Raw genomic sequence first — 21,533 nt, 5'->3', positions numbered from 1 at the left:
CAAATCCTGTATGGGCAAAAAAAAATTAAATTGAACAATGAGGCATTTCAATGTGAACGTAGCTCAAGAGACTTATGAAAACTTGAAATGAGTCACAAGCTACATTAGCTAAGATTGGAGAAACCGTGTAGACAATTGTTACACCAGTCATCACTTTATGGCTTTCTTAAAGTGGCAAAGAGAAAGCCACTTGTACTTATAAAAAATGTACAAAACATCTCGACTAGAGTTTGCCAAAAGGCACATGGGAGATTCTAAAATTGACCAGAAAAATATTTTATAGTCTAATGAGACTAACATTGAGCATTTTGGTCATCAGACTGAAACCCATGTTTGAACACTACACATTATCAAAAACACACCATCCACATCATGAAGCATGATGGTGGTGGCAGCATTAGGCTGTGGGGAAGCTTCTCTGCAGCAGGACCCGAGGGGCTTGTGAGGGTAACATGAATGCAGCAACACACATGAAAATCCTGGAGGAAAACCTGATGCAGTCTGCAAGAAACCTGCACCTTGGGAAAAGATTTGTTTTCCAGCAAGACAACAAGCCCAAGCATAAAGCCAGAGGTACAGAGGAACAGATTCAGAACAGTAATGTTAATATCATGGAGTGGCCAAGTCAGAGTCCATATCTCAATCCAAATGAGAATTTGAGGCCAACTTGACAATGGCTGTTCATTCATGATCACCATGCAACCTGGAAAAGCTTAAGTAGTTCTTTTCAGAAGAATGGGAGAAATGGCAGTGCTAGATGTGCAAAGCTGATAGAGAGAGAGACCTGTGCACAGACCCAAGGCTGTCATGGCTGCCAAAGGTGTATCTACTAAATATTACACAATCAATTATTTTGTGTTATATATTTGTATATTGAATGCTTTTGTTGCTTCCTCATCAAATTCCAGCATATTTGAAAAATGTGACCTTCCCTGTCTGAACCCATGCTAACTATTCACTACTATGCCTGTTCATGACATGTTATGGCTCAAACCTCCTAAGGATGTGCAAGGTTACAACTGTTTGTCTCCCAGTATAAACTGAATAAAATGATTATTTAAATTATATTATATTTTCATCCTTAAGATTTCTATTATTGAGGTGGTAGCAACATGGTTAGTGCTACTGATTCATGAGTTCAGTACAAAGTCACTATCTATCTAGAGTTAAGATCTTTACCTTGGTGTCCTGTTTTTTCATCCCACATCCTCAAAGATGTTCATGTACTGTATATGAACTGGAAACTATAGGAGTGTGAAACGGGGTATGTATGTGAGTGGGTCAGCCCTGAGCTGCTTACCAGTCTCAATTCTATCATTGTCTTTGTGGAGTTTGCTTTGTCTTCCTGTGTCTGTAATGATATTTCTCCACATACTGTCCTTATCTTCCCACTTCCTTTTTTTTTTCTTCTTTTTCTTTTCATGCCAGGAAAGAGCACCACAGATGCAATGTTTTCTCTGAGGGTGTTGATGGAAACGTATAGAGAAGTCCAGAAGGAGTTGCATTGTGTCCTTGTGGACCTGGAGAAAGCATATGACAGGGTGCCTCAAGAGGAGCTGTGGTATTGTGTAAGGAAGTCGGGACTGGCAGAGAAGTATGTAAGAGTGGTGCAGGATATGTACAAGGGAAGTGTGACCGTGGTGAGGTCTGCAGTAGGAGTGATGGATGCATTCAAGGTAGAGGTGGGATTACATCAGGGATCAGCTCTGAGCCCTTTCTTATTTGCAATGGTGATGGACAGGCTGACAGACAAGATTAGACAGGAGTCCCCGTGGACTATGATGTTTGCTGATGACATTGTGATCTGTAGCGATAGTAGGGAGCAGGTTGAGGAGACCCTGGAGAGGTGGAGATATGCTCTAGAGAGGAGTGGAATGAAGGTCAGTAGGAACAAGACAGAATACATGTGTGTGAATGAGAGGGAGATCAGTGGAATGGTGAGGATGCAGGGAGTAGAGTTGGTGAAGGTGGATGAGTTTAAATACTTGGGATCAACAGTACAAAATAATGGGGATTGTGGAAAAGAGGTGAAAAAGAGGGTGCAGACAGGGTGGAATAGGTGGAGAAGAGTGTCAGGAGTGATTTGTGACAGACGGGTATCCGCAAGAGTGAAAGGGAAGATCTACAGGACGGTAGTGAGACCAGCTATGCTATATGGGTTGGAGACGTTGGCACTGACCAAAAAACAGGAGACCGAGCTGGAGGTAGCAGAGTTAAAGATGCTAAGATTTGCACTGGGTGTAACGAGGATGGACAGGATCAGAAATGAGGACATTAGAGGGTTAGCTCAGGTTGGAAGGTTGGGAGACAAAGTCAGAGAGATGAGATTGCGTTGGTTTGGACATGTGCAGAGGAGAGATGCTGAGTATATAGGGTGAAGGATGCTAAGGATGGAGCTGCCAGGCAAGTGAAAAAGAGGAAGGCCTAAGAGTAGGTTTATGGATGTGGTGAGAGAGGACATGCAGGTGATGGGTGTAACAGAACAAAATGCAGAGGACAGAAAGATATGGAAGAAGATGATCTGCTGTGCAACCCCTAATGGGAGAAGCCGAAAGAAGAAGAAGCAGAAGACTCTTCTTTTCTTCCCACATTGTAAAGTACCTGTATACTTTAAATTGGCCCAGGGAGAGTAAGTGTGGCTGTGTGCATGAATGTAATGGCACTTGTACTGCTTTATTAGGCTTTCACCTCCCATGATCCTTGACTTGACTGAGTGGACTGAAAAATGAATGGGCTGATGATATCTTTATCTCTTGTCATTTGGCAGATTGAACAACATTACCTGTCAAGGCGTAGCTGGCAGACAATGCCAAGAATGTCTACCTCTCCCTTCTCCTCCAACTGCCGGCATCCAATACTAGTGGCAATAAAGCAACCCGTTCTTCCAATGCCGGCACTAAAGTTAAAAGTCAAACAAGAAATAAATAGGAATCTCATGATTTTTATTTTTCTGTTTGTTGACACCAGCCACATAAATGCCGTTCTGACAGAGTGGCACAAGCACTTAAGAATTTAAATGGCTGGGAAGAGTTGAACCAAAATTGCAAACTTAAATTAAGATTCTCAGATATGAAACCACACCACGGTATGTCTATGTAGTCCTAACATGGCAGAAGCTTTTATGCTTGTATTTCCCCATACAAGAGATAGAAAATTTGTAAATCTACATCTTCATCTTAAGAGGATTGATGCATTTTGTTGAATTCAAGAATATATCACTTTACAAGCTGTAGCCTTAGCCTGGTCAAGATTAAGAAAATAACATGGTCATAATCCATAATGCCACAAATAATTGTCTTCTCACAACTCTTACCTGCAGTGCACAATTACCGGCCCCTGACTTTGTAAGTTGCGCTGGCTCTCTTCCACCTCTTGGACCAGGTGCAGCAAAGGCTGGGCACATTCTGGAGTTTGGTGGTCCAGCCAAGATGAATACCAGTAGTGTTTCACACTTCGCTCCTCCTCTTCAAGCTAAGAGACAAACATCACAAAGTCTCTATGACCCAAAATCCACTACATACTACTTGTATTATCCTGAACATGAAACATACACTGAAGGCTTTGTAGCCGATAAACAGCTCTGTAGTGTTCAAAGTTATAATGTTCAAAATCTACAGTGGACTCAGAAGGTATTCAGATCCCTTCACTTTCTCCACACTTTTTTGTGCTGTCGATTTCATGTTAAATGGATACATTTGCCATATTTGTTCATTAATCTTCACTCATGGGTGTAACAGAGCAAGATGCAGAGGACAGGAAGATATGGAAAAAGATGTGGCAACTGGGAGCAGCCGAAAGAAGAAGTTCATCAATCTTCACTCAATAATCCATAATGACAATGTGAAAACATGTTTTCAAAAAGGTCTGGAAAATGTAATAAAAATTAAAAACTGAAATCTCTTATTCAAATAAGTATTTAAACCCTTGTCTGTGGCACTCCAGCGTGTCCTGTTTGCTTTAATTCTCCAGGAGATGTATCTAGAACTTGATTGAAAAAACACACACTTGTGTATATACAGTAAGGTTCCACAATTCACACTGCATATCAGGACAAAAACCAAGCTGCCATGCAGTCCACGAAACTCTGTGAAGACCTTCTCAATAAAATTATGGTGAGGTATAAATGAGGGCAAGGGTATAAAACCGTTTCTAAATTCTTTGAGTGTTCTTCAAGAGCACGGTGGCCTCAATAATTATGAAAGGGAAGAGGTTTGGAACCACAAGGGCTCTTCTTAAAGTTGACCATCTGGCCAGTCTGAGTAACTAGATGAGAAGAGCCTAGATCAGGGAGCTGACCAAGAATCCAATGGTTACTCTAAAAAAGCTTCAGAGATGATCTTCTAAGATAGAAAAACCTGTTAGAAGGATGATCATCTCTGTAGTTCTCCGTCAATCAGGCATTAATGGTGAAGTGGCTAGACAGAAGCCACTTGTGAGTAAATGACATTTAAAGGAGCATGAGGAAAAGGATTCTCTGGTCTGATGAGGCAAAAATGTAATGTTTTGGGAAGAATTCCAAGCACTATGTATTGCAAAGACCAGGTCCTGCTCATCATGTGCCAAATGCCATCCCCACAGTAAAGTATGGTGGTAGCAGCATCGTGCTATGGCGGTGCTTCTCAGCTGCTGGGATAAGGAGGCTAATCAGAATCAAAGAAAGGGTGAATGCAGCCACGTATGGAGAGATCCTTGAAGAAAACCTGCTTGAGAGTGCAGCCAAACTCAGACTGGGCAGCATTTCATCTTTCAGCACTTTAATGGCCCAATGCATATCACCAAGACAAACACTGGAATGGCTTTAGGACAAGTCTTTGACTGTCTATGAGTGTCCCAGCCAAAGTCTATACTTAAATCCCATAAAATATGTGTGGAAAGACCTGAAGATAACAGTTTAAAGACACAGCCTATCCATTTTAATGGGGCTTGATAGGATCTGGCAGGAAAAATTAAACAAGCTGCACAAATACAGATGTGTAATGCTTGTAGAGAATTACCCCAAGAAGACTTGAAGAGTAACAAAGTACTGAATTAAGGGTCTGAATACTTATACGATTTTTGATTTTGAATACATTTACAAATCCTTCTGAAAACATGTTTTTACTTTGTCATTATGAGTTATTGAGTGTAGACTGATGGGCAAAATTAATCCATTTAAAATTACTTCTATAGCACAATAAAGTGTGCCAAAAGTGAGGGAGTCTGAATACTTTCTGAATCCACTGTAAATTGAAACACATTCCGTATAAAGTTATAAGTGGCCTAATAAGCCCTTTATTTTATAGTACGGATTAATAATCATAAACAAGCAATAGATTGCGATCACAAGATGTAGGTCTTCTTAAAACTTCCAATGATATTGAAAATTGCTGTGGAAGCTGAGGCTTTAGGTTTATGGATCCCAAACTCTTAAAATAATCTACCTATGGATGCTAGAGATGATTTATTGATTGCAGAAATTAAATTAAGGCTGGAGCACAGTACTCTTTATAATACTGAATTATGAATGACTGCATTTAAAGTCACATTAAATGTAATTGTGATAGATTGTTACTAAATCTTGCCCATTCTCTTTTTATTCTTTGTATCCTTGCCTGGTACCTTGCATTGCATAATCTGTTTTGATCAGATTATTCCTTGAGAAATATTACTTTTCTCTCATCATTTGCCGGTGGCCTTACCTTAATATAGTTACAAGTTGTGGTATTCATGTAAGTTTTAGGATGCTAATTATGGGTTGGGTTGGTGTTGCTGCATTACAGATCTAGTCTGGTCACTGTCTGGAATAAATGTACCATTTCCCCCTCTGCTATCATGGGTACTGTGTGAAAAACTCCATTTTTCTTCCCACAGTATAACGACACTCATGTTATGGTGGGTTACTTGGTGATGCTAAATTGTTCTTGTACTACAATGAAACCAATGGAGCTCAGGTAACCTCTGGATCATATTCCCCTGAATTTGTTTAAGAAATCTTGAGAATGTTAAGATATTCATTTTAAAAGGTTTATTTGTGTATGATACATGGATTTTTATTTTATACAATGATTCACTTGTGTTCAATTCGATATTGTTTTTACTATTATATTTGAAAATATACACAAAACTCTTACCTTGTAAACACAAGTGTATTTAAAAAATAATTTGCCTGAATTCACTTATCCATCAGTTTACTGAACCCACTGAATTCAACTGAAGGAAGTAAACCTTCTGATAGCAGCCTAATTTTTAAGTGTGTTCGTATAAAATGCAAAGCTCCTGGTGTTGTTGTCATTTCTGCCTACCTATGTACCTACCTCTTTGTCTGTTTGTCCACATGAAACAAGTCTTCTCCCAGTGGATACATTTCTTTGCACTTATTGTTTAAATAAATTTGTTGAGAACATTCAATTTTGGTTGAGACATCTCAAACAGAACTCGCTAAACATATGTTTTGAGTTCAAAAAATCGATGGCAAATTCACACAAATAGTCTATCTTTAGACAGCCAGTAGAGGGCAGCAGATCATGGAAGATTACACTCGTATAGCAGAGAAAAGCTGCTGTGTGAGCTCAAATACTGATTCGTTTACTCTTTCAGTACAGAGGGTTTATTTCAATTAGTTCATTTTTCTTTTTTTTACAAAGCTATTGTAATGTCAGCAAAGTTTCACACATGGGCTGGAACTTGATATTACTTCTGTGAACCTCTGCAGTACTATCTCAGTTCATTCTGCTGAATGAAGTTTTAATAGGTAAGTATGATTTTCATTACTGTTAAACTGAAAATGCAACCAAAGAAAACACAAAGTCACTTAAGTTACCTAAAAATAAATGGAACAGAAAGTTCCCTAAGCATGGCATTATAAGCTATAATGCAAAAAAAGTGAAAATAAATGTACACCATATTTGATCTATTATTATGAGCTGTGAATAATGACTGAAAGATTGAGATTGTGAGTACAAGTGGTCAAAATGAGGTTTCTTTGCAGGACCCCAGGGCTGAAATTCTGTGATAGGATAAGATAATCAGCAATTTGGGGGAGCCTCAGAGTAAAGTTGCTACTCTTTCAGATCAAGAAAAGCCATGTGAGATGGTTTGGACATGTCGTAATGATGCCCCCAGGAAGCTCCTGGAACTACTCTGGGCATGTCCCATTGGTCAGAGATCCTGCATTAGACCAAGGGCATGCTGAAGAGGTAATATCCCTCAGCAGATTTGGGAATGCCTGGGAATTGCCCGGGAAGAGTTGGGATCTGTTTTTTTATTTTTTTTTTATTTTTCTTGCCTTTTTAGTCATTCTGGTGTTTGTTCGATTATAGTGTGTGTGTGCATTTATTTAATTTATTTAAAGAGCTTCAGTAAAAAGGCAAATTTCCACCTGGGGACAAACAAAGGGCAATCTTATCTTATCTTATCTTATCTTATCTTAACTTATCTTATCTTGTCTTATCTTATCTTGTCTTATCTTATCTTGTCTTATCTTATCCTGTCTTGCCTTTCCTTGTCTTGTCTTGTCTTGTCTTATCTTGTGTTGCCTTATCTTACCTTATCTTATCTGATCTTACCTTATCTATAGCTGCCAACCAACTCGTCTGGGCTGACGTGCTTGTCAATTTTTTATTTTTATTAATACAAAAGATATATGTGGGAAGTCATAATAATGGAGAAGTTTGACTAATGCAATATTATTAGGAAAAACAGTATAACTAACAGAGCACAAGAACAGGAATTCGTAGATATAATCAATAATAGTTTTTACTTTAGTATAATAACATTATTCTGTAAAAGTTAGGATAGATTTCAGAATGTGAAAGTAATTGAACCATTAGAATTTACTGATCATAATAAATATGTTGCATGTTGCTTTGATAGAGTAGTCAAAAAATAAGATTGCTCATTTAACTTCTTGAAGTCCTTACCTCTTTGATCTGGTTATTAATGTGTTGAGTTATGGGATGAAAGACCAACCTCACCTGGTGCAGGATTTTTTCTGATGACTAGGAAGTGGAGAGTAAGTTGGAAGAATGGAGAAGGGTTTTGGAAGTTAAATGTTTGAAAAACAAATAATAAGAAGACGGAATATATGAGGTTTAATAATGATCAGGATTCAGAAGTTAACCTGCAAGAAGATCTATTGAAAAAAATGGATACATTTAAATATCTAGGACCAGTGGTAGCCCAAGATGGAAAAAGATGATCCGCTGTGGCAACCCTTAATGGGAGCAGCCAAAAGAAAAAGAGTGGTAGCCCAAGATGGAGAATTAGAGGCTGAGATAACCTAAAGAGTGCAGTGTGGATGGAACAATTGGAAGAAGGTATCGGGAGTAATGCAATCAAAGAATTAAGAAGAAGGTTAAAGGTCAGGTTTTTAAAGACAGGGGTGAGACCAGCAGTGATGTGTGGAGCTGAGACATGGGCAGTAAAGGAAGCACAGGAGAAGACGCTAGATGTGGTGGAAATGAGAACATTGACATAGAGGTGTGGAGTTACAAAAAAATGACAGAATAAGTAATTAGACAAGATATCTAAGACAGGACAGGAAAGTACAGGGTGGCGCAGGGAAACGTGAAACATTCAATTGACGTTCAATACATGAATAAACACATTACAAAATAAATTTAATGATGAAATGTATTCTACAGGATATGCAATTAATGATGGTAATCAATATTCATTCAATATTCATTTTATGTTTTGAAGAAAACATCACGAAGGTGTTGTCCATTTCTCCGTATACATTCTGACAGCCTGTTGTGGAAATTCTGCATTGCTTGACATAACATGTCAAGAGGAATGCCAGAGATTTCCTCTTCAATCCTCCTTTTTAGTTCAGCAATGGTTGCAGGACTTTTACGATATCCCCACAGAAACAAATTACAAACAGTGAGATCTGGGGATCTCAGAGGCAAAGAATGTCACTGTTGCGTGAAATGACGCGCCTCCAAGCAATCCTCGAAGAGCTGCCATCAATTGTCTGGCAGTATGTGAAGTGGCTCCACTTGAGGACTTCTTTTTTAAGGCTGAACCCGTTTCTTTGAAATTATGCTCCCATGTTGTAATCGTATGGGCAGACGGGACTCGATCATGATATCCTAACTGGTAATGATGCCGAAATTCTCTTTGCGCAGCAGTCACACTGTCACCATTCTTATTAAGGGCTTTTACACCGAATGCTCACTGTACACTACTCCACTGCTCCATTATAACTAAGGGCAAGGGTTTTTAAATGAGGTCACATTGGTCCCAAATACCTGCTGATGCCCCAGGGTTGCCTACATCTGCGCCACCCTGTGAATTGAAGTGCTTTGGACTTGTGATGAAAAGAGACAATGAATATGTGGGCAAAAGTGTGATGGTAATGGAAATACAGGGGAAGAGAAAGTGAGGGAGGCCAAAGTGGAGGAGGATGGATAAAATAAAAGAAGATCTGAAGGAAAAGGGTCTGACTGGTGGAGAGATGCAGGACCAAGCTGTATGGAGAAAGGTCATTGAGCACATTGACCCAAGATAGAAGTGAGAAAATAAGAACAAGAATTTAACTTTAGTAGGGTAAATTTTGAGCAAAAGGTGTAGTACTAGGGTGTTGTACAGTGTTAGCCATTATGAATGTAGAGAAAAGCCAAGCAAAATGACCCCTTTTATTGGCTAACTAAAAAGATTACAATATGCAAGCTTTCGAGGCAACTCAGGCCCCTTCTTCAGGCAAGTTGTAAGGTGTAAAGTTTAAATAAATGGGGATAAACATATGGAGAAAGTTAAAAGCAGTTCAGTTTAAAGGTACGCTACATATAATGCAAAATGGAAAGTTTTTGAAAAATTAGGAAGTTTGAGAGACATTTTAAGTGGATGAATAAGAAAGAAATTGCAAAAGTCAAAGCTACTTTTTATCACTTTAAATTCACAATTAACCATAGGGTGTATAAGGACATGAGTGATACAGTTAAAAAGGATATTACAAAAGCGAAAAGACAGTTGGAGAAATGTTGCGAAAAATGCAAAGTCCTATTAAGAGTGAATCTTTTATGATTTTAATAATAAAACAAGGGTCAAGTGTAGGAAGTGAGGTGTATTAGGTTAGTATGTTTATAGGGTAATTATTGTCACAAGTACATTGAAACTCTTACTTGTATGTGCTAATCTGCATGCAACAGAGTGACACTCGCCAGCACCATGATTGCTGAATATGACACATTACTAACATAAAACTCTAATTTATATGAATCTCTTGCCATTGATGAAAACTAACAACTATAATGTTAGGCAATAACTAAATTCTTCATATGTTTCCAAATTAATTATAAAAATGAAAACAACTCATCCTTACTGGTGTACATACCCTGTCAACTTTTACACACTTGGTGTAAATGGTCACTGGACTAACCAGTTGTGTTGAGTGTCAGTTGTGAAAGTCAGGGGGCGCCATTGAGCCACAAAACCCCAGACACAACCACACCAATACAGTCCCAGGTGCAAAATGAAAGTTTTTTATTCTGCAAATACCATTTTTACAGTCCACACCACAATATCCATTTCACAATACTCCTCCAATCCAATAGAGCTGAAGTCTATCCCAGTTACAGTGACGATCTGAGAAGCAACCCTAGAAGGGATATCCATCCTTTGCAGAGCATGCTACATACAACATTAATACAGGTATTTCTTTGGAATATGAGTTAAACTGAAGTATCCAAAGGAAATTCATGTGAACACAAAAAGAATCTCCACAAAAACAGGAAATGATCACACACCTTTGGATCTGTGGGGCACAGCACCAACCACTGTGCCACCATACTATCCACACAATACATTGTGAAATAAAATTTAGAGATTGACCACAAAATTTCTTTAAACAACTACATTTACATTTCAATTTAAACATATATTTTGAAATCCCAGATTTGCAGTGAGAACATAAGTCCAGGGTGGCGCAGTGGTAGCGCTGCTGCCTCGCAGTTAGGTGACCCAGGTTTGCTTCCCGGGTCCTCACTGTGTGGAGTTTGCATGTTCTCCCCGTGTCTGTGTGGGTTTCCTCCCACAGTCCAAAGACATGCAGGTTAGGTGCATTGGCAATCCTAAATTGTCCCTAGTGGGTGTGGGTGCTGGCACCCTGCCCGAGGTTTGTTTCTTGCTTTGCACCCTGTGTTGGCTGGGATTGGCTCCAGTAGACCCCCTTGACCCTGTGGCTAGGATATAGCGGGCTGGATAATGGATGGATGGACATAAGTCCAATAATTCTTTTTCCGTTTGACTAGTCCTCACAGGTGGCGCAGTGGTGGTGCTGCTGCTTTGCAGTAAGGAGACTGTGGAAGATTGTGGGTTCGCTTCCCGATTCCTCCCTGTGTGGATAGCGCTCTGAGTACTGAGAAAAGCTCTATATAAATGTAATGAATTATTATTATTAGATTCAAGAATGTTAATTTCTGTAGCACTTGTCAGACAATCCTCATACTTTACCCTGTATGTAAATGTGAAGTGGCTATATGGGACTTACTTTAACCTTTCAGCTGACAGATTGCAGGCGATAGCCTTATGCCTGTTTGGATAGGAATATAAGTAACAATATGGTTAGGTCTGCAGATGATACCAAGCTTGGTGGATTAGAAAATAATCTAGAACCTGTTTAATCATTACAGAGGGACTTGGACAGCATGCAGGCTTGGGTAGATTTGTGGCAGATGAAATTTAATGTCAGTAAATGTAAAGTATTACACATAGGAAGTAAAAATGAGAGGGTTGAATACACAATGGGAGGTCTGAAAATTGAAGGTACAGGATTTAGGAGTCATAATGGACTCTATGCTATCAACTTCCAAACTGTATTCAGAAGCTATTAAGAAGGCAAACAGAATGTCAGGTTATGAAGCACAATGTGTCCAGGAGGTTATGTTCAAGCTTTATAACACACTGAAAGTTTAGGGATAAATTAAAGGTAGACATACTTAAAAGAAGTGTATGCATCACCTCGGTACTGTCTCCAGGGACAAACTCACAGTTAAATATTTTCACTGAGGGTACCCCCCTATTGAATTAAGCCTTTTGCATTCTATGGAATATAGTCAGTATGTTTTGATACTTCTGTTTCCTGTTTATTATTCTTTTTCAAATAATATAATTTCTAGAAAGAGTACCAGTTTAAAAACAAGATCTGCTGATCCCAGAATCAAGCAGGATTCTGAAAGCCAAGAACACTGAAGCACCAAAGAATGGTTCAAGAAAGAGAGTCAAACAGCCAAGAGGCATGATTAAAGTGCCATACGATAGACAGAGAAGAGCACAAATCAGTGTGTTTCTTCGTGGCGGTCCCAAGCCCAGATAAATGGGGAGGTTTACATCAGGAAGGGCGTCCAGTGTAAAATTTTGCCAAATCAATATGCAAACAATAATACAAATTACCATACCATACCAGATCAGTCAACAACCGCCACCAGTACTGTTAGTCAACAGGGTATTGGTAGAAATCGGGCTACTGTTGGCCAAAGAAGAAGATGGAGAAGGAGAAGAAGAAAGGAGAGACATGTCCGGAGGCAGGAAAAGAGGAGGAAGGTAAAGAGAGTGGAACTGAGGGTAGGAACTTTGAATGTTGGCAGTATGACTAGTAAGGGGAGAGAGTTAGCTGAAATGATGGAGAAAAGGAAGGTTGATATATTGTGTGTGCAAGAGACTAAATGGAAGGGGAGTAAGGCCAGGTGGACTGGAGGTGGATTCAAATTGTTCTATCATGCTGTGGATAGGAGGAGAAATGGAGTAGGGGTTATTCTGAAGGAACAGTATGTCAAGAGTGTTCTGGAGGTGAAAAAGAGTGTCAGACAGAGCAATGATTATGAAGCTGGAAATTGGAGGTGTGATGATGAATGTTGTTAGTGCATATGCCCTGCAAGTTGGGTGTGCAATGGATGAGAATTCTAGAGTGAGTTGGATGAAGTGATGAACAGCATACCCAAGGAACAGAAAGTGGTGATTGGAGCGGATCTCAATGGACATGTTGGTGAAGGGAACAGAGGAGACAAAGAGGTGATGGGTAGGTATGGTGTCAAGGAGAGGAATGAAGAAGGTCAGAGGATAGTGGATTTTGCCAAAAGGATGGACATGGCTGTCGTGAATACGTATTTTAAGAAGAGGGAAGAACATAGGGTGATGTACAAGAGTGGAGGAAGATGCACAGGGGTAGATTACATCCTATGCAGAAGAGTCAATCTGAAGGAGATTGAAGACTGCAAAGTAGTGGCAGGGGAAAGTGTAGTTAAGTATTATAGAATGGTGGTCTATAGGATGACGCTGGAGATCAAGAAAAGGAAGAAAGTGAGGGCAGAGCCAAGGATCTGGGAGACAAAGTCAGAGAGGCGAGATTGCGTTGGTTTGGACATGTGTAGTGATGCTGAGTATCTAGGGAGAAGGATGCTAAGGATAGAGCTGCCAGGCAAGAGAAAAAGAGGAAGGCCTAAGAGAAGGTTTATGGATGTGGTGAGGGAGGACATGCAGGTGATGGGTGTAACAGAACAAGATGCAGAGGACAGAAAGATATGGAAGAAGATGATCTGCTGTGGCGACCCCTAACGGGAGCAGCCGAAGGAAGAAGAAGAAGACGGTAGACAGAGAAGATGACCAGAAAGCTATGAGGGATGCTCAAAGTGTCTGAAAACTGACTGGGAGAGACACTCTCAGGCAAGAGAGACAGAGTGTAGAGGAACACTCCCAGTGACTGGAAACTGAATGAGTGAGACACACGCCAATCAGGGAGGAAGAGAGTGTAGAACGTTGACAGTGACTGGAGACTGATTGACAGAGGCATAGGGAGTTAAGAGAAGCAATGTCCCACCACCTGTGTGAAAAACATTTAGAATCCCACTGCTAAGGCAAGCCCTACACTTGATGCCTGCTCAAGAAGTAAATGCCAGATAACCACTGAGAGAGTGGGTAGATAAATTCTAATACAGTGGCCTTAACTATAATCTGCTATGTCACTGTTTCATAACTATGGGTTGCAGACATTTTTGATAGGTCACCATATGATTGTTTAGTGAAATGAACCAAATTCATCCATCTGCAAATTCTATACCAAATGATATGCCACCCGCTGTTTAGCATACTATTTATTGCGCTAGTATGTGAAACAATTGCGTTAATGCAGCGCAGAGAGCTTTTGTTTTTATGACATGAAAATATAAGAAGTATTCCTCACATCCCATCTCACAACCTATTTGGCATAGGTATATATTGCCGTGAGTGTATTGTACATTAAATGTAGTTTCAGTGTCCATGAACAACTGTTCGGTACCTTATCGCATGTTCTCTTTTACAGCATAAATCAAATTAAAATCAGTAACAGACATCCAAAGAAGATTTTGCATTGCATTGAATGTGCCTTGGTCAGTAAGATTTCTTTCCTGTAGCACTTGTTTAAGTGGTTTGATAAATGTCCATTTACTGGTAGTGTGAAGGATGTATTTTTAAGACCAATGAGCACTGGAAGAAAAGCAGAAAATATGAAAAGGTTGAGATAAGCATTATGCATTCAGCACAATGTCTGCAGTTAGAATTACAGTGAGTATAAAAAAGAATCACCTCAATTCAAAATTTTCACATTGTGTTGCTTATGCAGCCTGAAACAGCAAGATAAGATAAGAAAAGGCAAGACAAGGCAAGATATGAAAAGGCAAGACAAGACAAGACAAGACAAGGCAAGACAAGGCAAGACAAGACAAGACAAGATAAGCTAAGCTAAGCTAAGCTAAGCTAAACTAAGCTAAGCTAAGCTAAGCTAAGCTAAGATAAGATAAGATAAGATAAGATAAGATAAGATAAGATAAGATAAGATAAGATAAGATAAGGCTTTATTAATCCCTGAAGGGAAATTTAAGTGTTCCAGCAACTCAAAGCAAAACTGAAACAAGTACATTTAGATTAAATATTTTTAAAGACCTAATAAAATGTTTAAGATAGATGAAACAGATAAGATAAATAAAACCCATAAAATACCAAAAATATCGGTGTATTACCAGTTCACAGTCAAGAATACAGTGCAGTATGTGCAATAAATGTGATACATAGGATGACCAGTAACCACAAATAAAGTGTCTAGTGATGGGTAAAGTACCAATGATTACAGAGTCTGATGTCCCATACATAAAGTACATGAAATAATCCAGTAACAGATACATGATTAAAAGTCCAGACTTGTTAAGTCTGATAGCAGCAGGAACAAAAGCCCAATAAAAGTGTTCCCTGCTGCAGTAGGAGGGGAGCAGTCTGCTGCTCATTGCACTCTTTTGGCACTGCAGCAATTTATGGAGCAGATGGGAAGGAATCTTTATAATTAATGACACTTTTTTCAGCATCCTCCTCTCTACTATCACCTCCAAAGTGTCCAGTTTCACCCCGAGGACTGAACTGGTCTTTCTGATGATCTTGTTCAGTCTGTTTGTATCCTTGGCTGCCCCAACACACCACAGAATAAAAGATGGCACTCAATACCACAGACTCAATGAAAGTCCTCAGCAGCAGACCTCTCACACCAAATGACTTCAACTTCCTCAAAAAATAGGGTTGTCTCTGTCCCTTCTTGTACACAATGTCCACATTCTGCTCCCATTGCTATTATACCTTTCACTTGGCTGTTATAAGTTGCATTGAATAAATACATCTGGAGAAATATTTTTGTGTGTGTCTTCATTTCAGGCTGCAAAGCAACAAAATGTGAATATTTTGAAAGGGTGCGGGGATTCTTTTCTATACAGAATACATATAATTAGTAGAAGAGTAGCGTCCTTGTATACTATATCACATTGTAAGTATCTACAGATGAGTATGATGATGCAAAGCAACAAAATGTGAATATTTTCAAGGTTGTGATTATTTTCTATAACCACTGTAAACCTTTCAAATTGTTCAAACTGAACTGTTTCTCAAATTATTCAGCAAGATTTATCCTTTCAACTGTATGAAATACAAATATTCCTAAAAATGTATGCAATAATTTAGCTTTTTTCTTTTTACTCAGTTAATTGAATTGTTACATCTAAACAAGGGCATGTTACACTATTTTTAAATTAATTTAGAAAAATGTATTGTTAATGGTGGAGTTCATTTGAAAAATTATATTTAAAAAATGTTAGTTGAGACAAAGTAAATAAGCTGCTTAAATTAATAAATTTTTGAATGACTTCATTCTTTAATTGGTACCATGAGTCAAGTGTTACCATGAGTCAAGTTAAGTGACCTTTCATACTATCCTTTCAAAAATCATCATATCCTCGTGCTGCATCCCAAAAATTTCTTTCCCTCAGCTTTACTAAAGCATTTCCACTGGCAGTGATATACCTCAGGAATCTGTTCCTGTTTTAAATTAAAATACTGTAAATGTTTTAGGCTCGGGCTCCAGGTGCTCCCGGCCTGTAGTTTACTTGTTCTCACCCGGGTTTCCTCTGGATGCTCTGGTTTCCTCCCACAATCCACAGAGAAGCAAGTGAGTTGGATTGGCCCCTGATGAGTGTGTTTGTGTGTGTTCACCCTGCGATAGACTAGTGCCCAGTCCAAGTGTTGTTCCTGCCATGCTCCAGATGCTTGCTAGGATGGGCTCCAGTTTCACTGCAACCCTGTTCTGAAGAAGCAGGTTTAGAAAATGGATGGATGGAGTATTGTGTTAAATATTTGTTTGTTTCCTGCTTTTCTCTTTTAGTAACATTCATGTCAGAGGCATGCTTGAAAGGAAACAAATGTTTACTTTCTTATTATATGGTCATTGTTACTTGTCTATGAATGGCTCAGCTGTCAGTATAATAAAAATCCTCTTCTTGGGTCCAAGTATGATATCAATTTTATAATATGGGTCCTCAGATTAAAAAGCTTAAGAACACCTGCTCTGTGGTATTATGCTTCTGCATCCAATATTGGCTGTATGGATCAAATTTGCCAGAGCAATTGGTTGACATGTGACATTTATTCACCTCAGATGACTTTGGTAAAAATAACAATATATTTATTATTTTATTTTAATGTTTATTTTTTCTAAATATCATATCAATATCCACCTGTTTGTCTGTGTATCTGAGTGTCCATCCATGTTTCTGACATTCCAACAAATGTCACATCACAAACATTAACACAGCTTTTATGAATCCTATACCAAATGCATATAAGAGACATACAGTATGCATTGCATTTGTCATTCCAACAGATGGCAAATCACAAACATTTGTTTTAATGCATTTTATTACATCAAACGTTTGTGATGTGCCACCTGTTGGAATGACAAAGGCAATGAGTTGTATTACTATATGTATTACAAAATACAGTCCAATAGATGGTGCACTGCAAACATTAACTCTGAGGTGTACACCGATTACTTAGATTTTTGCCCGTCTTAGACAGGTAGCACAGCTAGTGAATTATAATGCTGAATATGTATTTATTTATTAAATATATATTAAATTAAAATAAATTAAATTAAATGTTGTTTATTCTTCTAAAGTTTTGAAGTTGTAATCTACCCGTCATGGATGTGTGACTCACCTAGTTATCAGTTTAATAAAGAAAAAATAACACTTGCTGATCACCTCAGAAGAGAGTTGATCTGTCATGACAGTAAATTTGAACTTGGATCCATGAGGCAGCAGCATTAACCCCTGTGCCACACATTTTCATTATTATATGTAATTTCTGAGAGGGCTCTGTGATTCACGTAGCAGGAATTAATAGCCTCTAATAAGCCTTTGCATTTTGAACAGCCATAGCTGTAAACTCTACTTGGAAAAACAAAGCAAATTACACAATCAGCTTTCATAGTTAGTCCCACACATCTTGGCTGCCCTCCTCTCTTATCTACAGAGCACATTTTGACATTTCCAACTCCTCTTATTTCCTCTACATTCATTTAAGATCGCTCACCCACTCCTGTCCACTGTGTCGTTCTCGTTTTGAGTGTGGGGATGCTTTAAAAGCACAGCACAATTCTTTGCTCTGGAGAGCCCCTCTGCAGTGGGCCGGTGCCTTGCTGGCCAGCATGGTTACCCTTGGCAACAGTTTTTAAAACATTCATGAGCAATGCTGGCACTGACACTGCTCTTAGCTATAATTAGTACTGGGCCGGTTGATAATTACATGAAAATAAAATGAGAGAGCTGCCCCCAGGGATTAGCCTTACAGGTGGACCCCCATGGTGGAATAGCACTACATGCACTTCCCCAAACAATCAATATTTTATCCCCACCTTAACAGTGAGATTTCGAATGGAGTAACCTTCACACTCTTTGACTTCTGTGACTGACACTCCAAATCGCCCATACTTCTTTTCTTTCTCCGGCCAGTACAGGACACATTTCTGCAAATGACAAAAAACAAACTTGTGCATAAGCATTGCAGGAACCATTTTGCTTCATATACCTTACAGACACGCTTCTTGATGATTGCCTAAGTCTCAATACTTTAATCAGCATTGGCTTTATTGTGCAATGAGGCTACATTGCTGTGACCAAGTAATTGTCCTCTTATTAATATTGTCTGTCTTTGCATATTTTATACTAGCAGTACCTTCAGGCTTTTGGACAAAATACAATATTAGAGAAAGGGAACGTAAGTGACCATACAATACAAGTATCCAAATCATTACTTTCATTATTCAAGGAACAAAGTTATCCAACACCCCTGTCACCCATGTGGAAAAGTAGTTGTTTCTATAGTGTGTAAAGGACAGCCGGGTCCCATGCCCGGCAGGGACACCTCTGCTACATCTGTTCCGGGGGAGCAGCCATGGACTGTTAAATACCTCCCACGGGACGCTTGGTGGCAGCCTCCCTGGCAGCCAATGATTCCCCAGCCCGGCGCATGGCTCCATGGGAGATGGAGTCCTTCACAGCCTGGTTGGGGGCTCGGATGGCTGCCAGGGGGAGCTGTGTGGAGTCAGCAGCCTGGCTGGTCATACCTTCAGCCCCACCCGGAAGGGCAATTAGGACCAGGTGTCCAAGCACCTGGACCGCTTCCGGGTGGGATATAAAAAGGGCCAGCCACCACCACTCAGAGAGCCAGAGTCGGGAGGAAGAGGACTAAGCCTGAGGAGGAGTGGTGCTGCTGAGGTGGAGAGAAGTGTGGTTTGTTGTATTAGAAGTGCTTTTGGGACTGTGTTGGGCCTGTGGGACACGGGGAAGGCGTGCCCCACGGCTGAAGAAGAAATAAAAAAGCCTTTTATTAAAGTACGTGCCTCTGCCTGAGTCTGTGCCGGGTCGGGCGCTATATAGCGCCTTTTACAAGTGTCAATACTTGGTTGCAGCACCTTTAGCAGCAGTAATTGCAACTAAACACTTCCTATAATGTGATATCAGTCTTGAGGAAGTGTCCACTCTTCTTTGCAGAACTTTGCTAATTCGGACACATTAGCAGGTTTGTGAGTATGTCCTGCTATGTCAGCTCTATTGGGCTCAAGTGAAGATTTTGATAAGATCACTTCGACATGTTGTTTCTGAGCCCAGTTGACCATTGTGCTACTGGATAACCCAATTATATTTCAGCTTCAGGCACTGAGGTAGTATGATTGGAAAATTCTTTCTTTCTTTCTTTCTTTCTTTCTTTCTTTCTTTCTTTCTTTCTTTCTTTCTTTCTTTCTTTCTTTCTTTCTTTCTTTCTTTTCTCACTTCAATAGGCTTTAGAGCTAGACTAATTCTGAACTGGATCTTCTCTTTAAGAATATTCTGGTAAAGTGCAGAATTCATGGTTCTTTCAATAATGTCAGGTCTTCCAGGTCCTGAGGCAGCAAAACATCCCCCCACCATCACACTGCCACCCCATGTTTTATTTATATGAGTGCAGAACGCTCTATTAGGTCTGTGCCAGACATAGTATGACTTGTGTTACCTTGAAAGTTCTACTTTTGATCTGTCTGCCCATAGAATATTATTTTAAAAAGATTGGGAATCATCCTGATGTTTCTTTGAAAAATGTGAGATAAGCACTTAAATTACTCTTGGGTAGTTTCTGCCTAGCTATTGTAAGAATATATTACTTCACATTATTTCACAAATTGATCATATATTAATTATATTGAATGACTTCTGTCCTTGTTACTTGTTAGCATTTTAATTCAAGCCTCTTGATCTGTGACCCAGTCCCGCTGCTACTTTAGCACAAGAACAAGTATGGATTAAAGAACCAGTATAATCTAGTGTAGCAAAATCCTGACTCCAAGGGTCCTGTTTATCAGTAACTATCAAGGACATGAGAAATTGAACTAATCGTGTACTTCTGTAATTGACGTTTATGACCATCTGTAAGTCAGTCATAACTTTCCATGTACTGAATGACTTCATGTGCGTGTCAATAATGGTAATCTTCAAATCCTGTTTTGGCTTTGTGATCTGACTTTAACACTATTCACCCACGTTTTCCTCTTTCTTATCATGGAGCCATGACTACTGATCTTAGCTGAGGACAGAGAGAGACATGCAGTTCTTTGGATATTCATCTGAGATCCTCTATTCTTGAACAAGCTGTGCTGTGCCCATGGGGTAATTTTGGCAGGCATGCCTTTCTTGTGAAGATTTGCTACTTCTCCAAATGTTCTCTATTTGAAAGAAATGGCTCTCAGTGTGGTGCATTTGTAAGTTTCAAACTCTTATGGAGTTTCCTTTGATCAAGGAATAGTGTTCCTCTAGGAATCTTGTAATGATTACTTGATTGTTGTAGTAAGAATCAATATATGATGAGGTTCAGATGCAACAGGCCTGGTTTGTTTCGGTGAACTGAGTCTATTATCATTTAATTTTGGTCAACTGTTTGATTGAATAGCTAAGGAGGCAATTACTTTTTTCACACAGCCAATACATGTGTTGGAGAACTTTATTGCTTAAGTATATGAAGAAGCAATTTAGAAATGGTGCTAAGCATTTCTCTTTCTCTGATACATTTTGTCTAAATATCCAAAGCTATTCATTCTGATAAATGTACAAAAATAGAGAATGTTAGGAAGGGGACAAATACTAATGTAACACCACTGTAAATACCTTACTTTTCTTCAAGGTTCTTTCCTGTACTTTCAAATTGCATTGACCAACATTTCAAGATTTAATTTCAATATACTCAAAGAAAGCTGAGTGTCCTAGTGACTCATGTACTGCACCTTAAACCCCAAGGATTCTGGTTCAATACATACCATTGTCTCTCTGCATGACCCTGAGCAAATTCATTTTACACACATGTTCTCCAAGAGCAATAAAAAAAATCTAAATATTTGGAAACAATTGTAGTGTCTTTGTTGTTGTAACTTTGGAATGATGTTCCCTGCAGAAAGGTGCTACACAAAATAAAGGCTGTTGTGTTTGAACAAAGAACACATTGACTCTGTTATAGTAGTATTCTGTGTTAGAGGCAGTCCAATAAATCTGACTATCTGTTCACCTACTGTATTTAATAAAAATTTCAGGTTCTTTCTTGCCTGTTATTACAAAGGCTATCTATATGGTTATGGGGCTGCATGGTGGTTGACATTTGCCAGTTTTCTATTAAAAAAATATGTTTTCTGTTCACGTCCAAAGCAACTTAATTTCATTCATTCACTCTCTTCCAACCTT

At 39.1% G+C, this 21,533-nt stretch overlaps 1 protein-coding gene across 1 annotated transcript in view; it reads right to left on the bottom strand.

Moving 5' to 3' along the window:
- The window catches only part of LOC114647892 (tyrosine-protein phosphatase non-receptor type 7-like), a 75,312-nt gene that overhangs the window by 4,925 nt on the left and 48,854 nt on the right, over positions 1-21,533 (bottom strand). Inside the window, exons 7-9 of the mRNA XM_028796571.2 lie at positions 18,185-18,295; positions 3,314-3,471; positions 2,783-2,896 (exon numbers count right to left, since the gene is read on the bottom strand). Coding sequence (XP_028652404.1) covers positions 2,783-2,896; positions 3,314-3,471; positions 18,185-18,295 — 383 coding nt within the window. The remainder of the gene's footprint in view (positions 1-2,782; positions 2,897-3,313; positions 3,472-18,184; positions 18,296-21,533) is intronic.

Source organism: Erpetoichthys calabaricus, chromosome 3 (assembly GCF_900747795.2).
Source record: "Erpetoichthys calabaricus chromosome 3, fErpCal1.3, whole genome shotgun sequence".
In the NCBI taxonomy this organism is placed as follows: Eukaryota; Metazoa; Chordata; class Cladistia; order Polypteriformes; family Polypteridae; genus Erpetoichthys; species Erpetoichthys calabaricus.
This window is presented reverse-complemented; position numbering and strand designations above follow the sequence as displayed.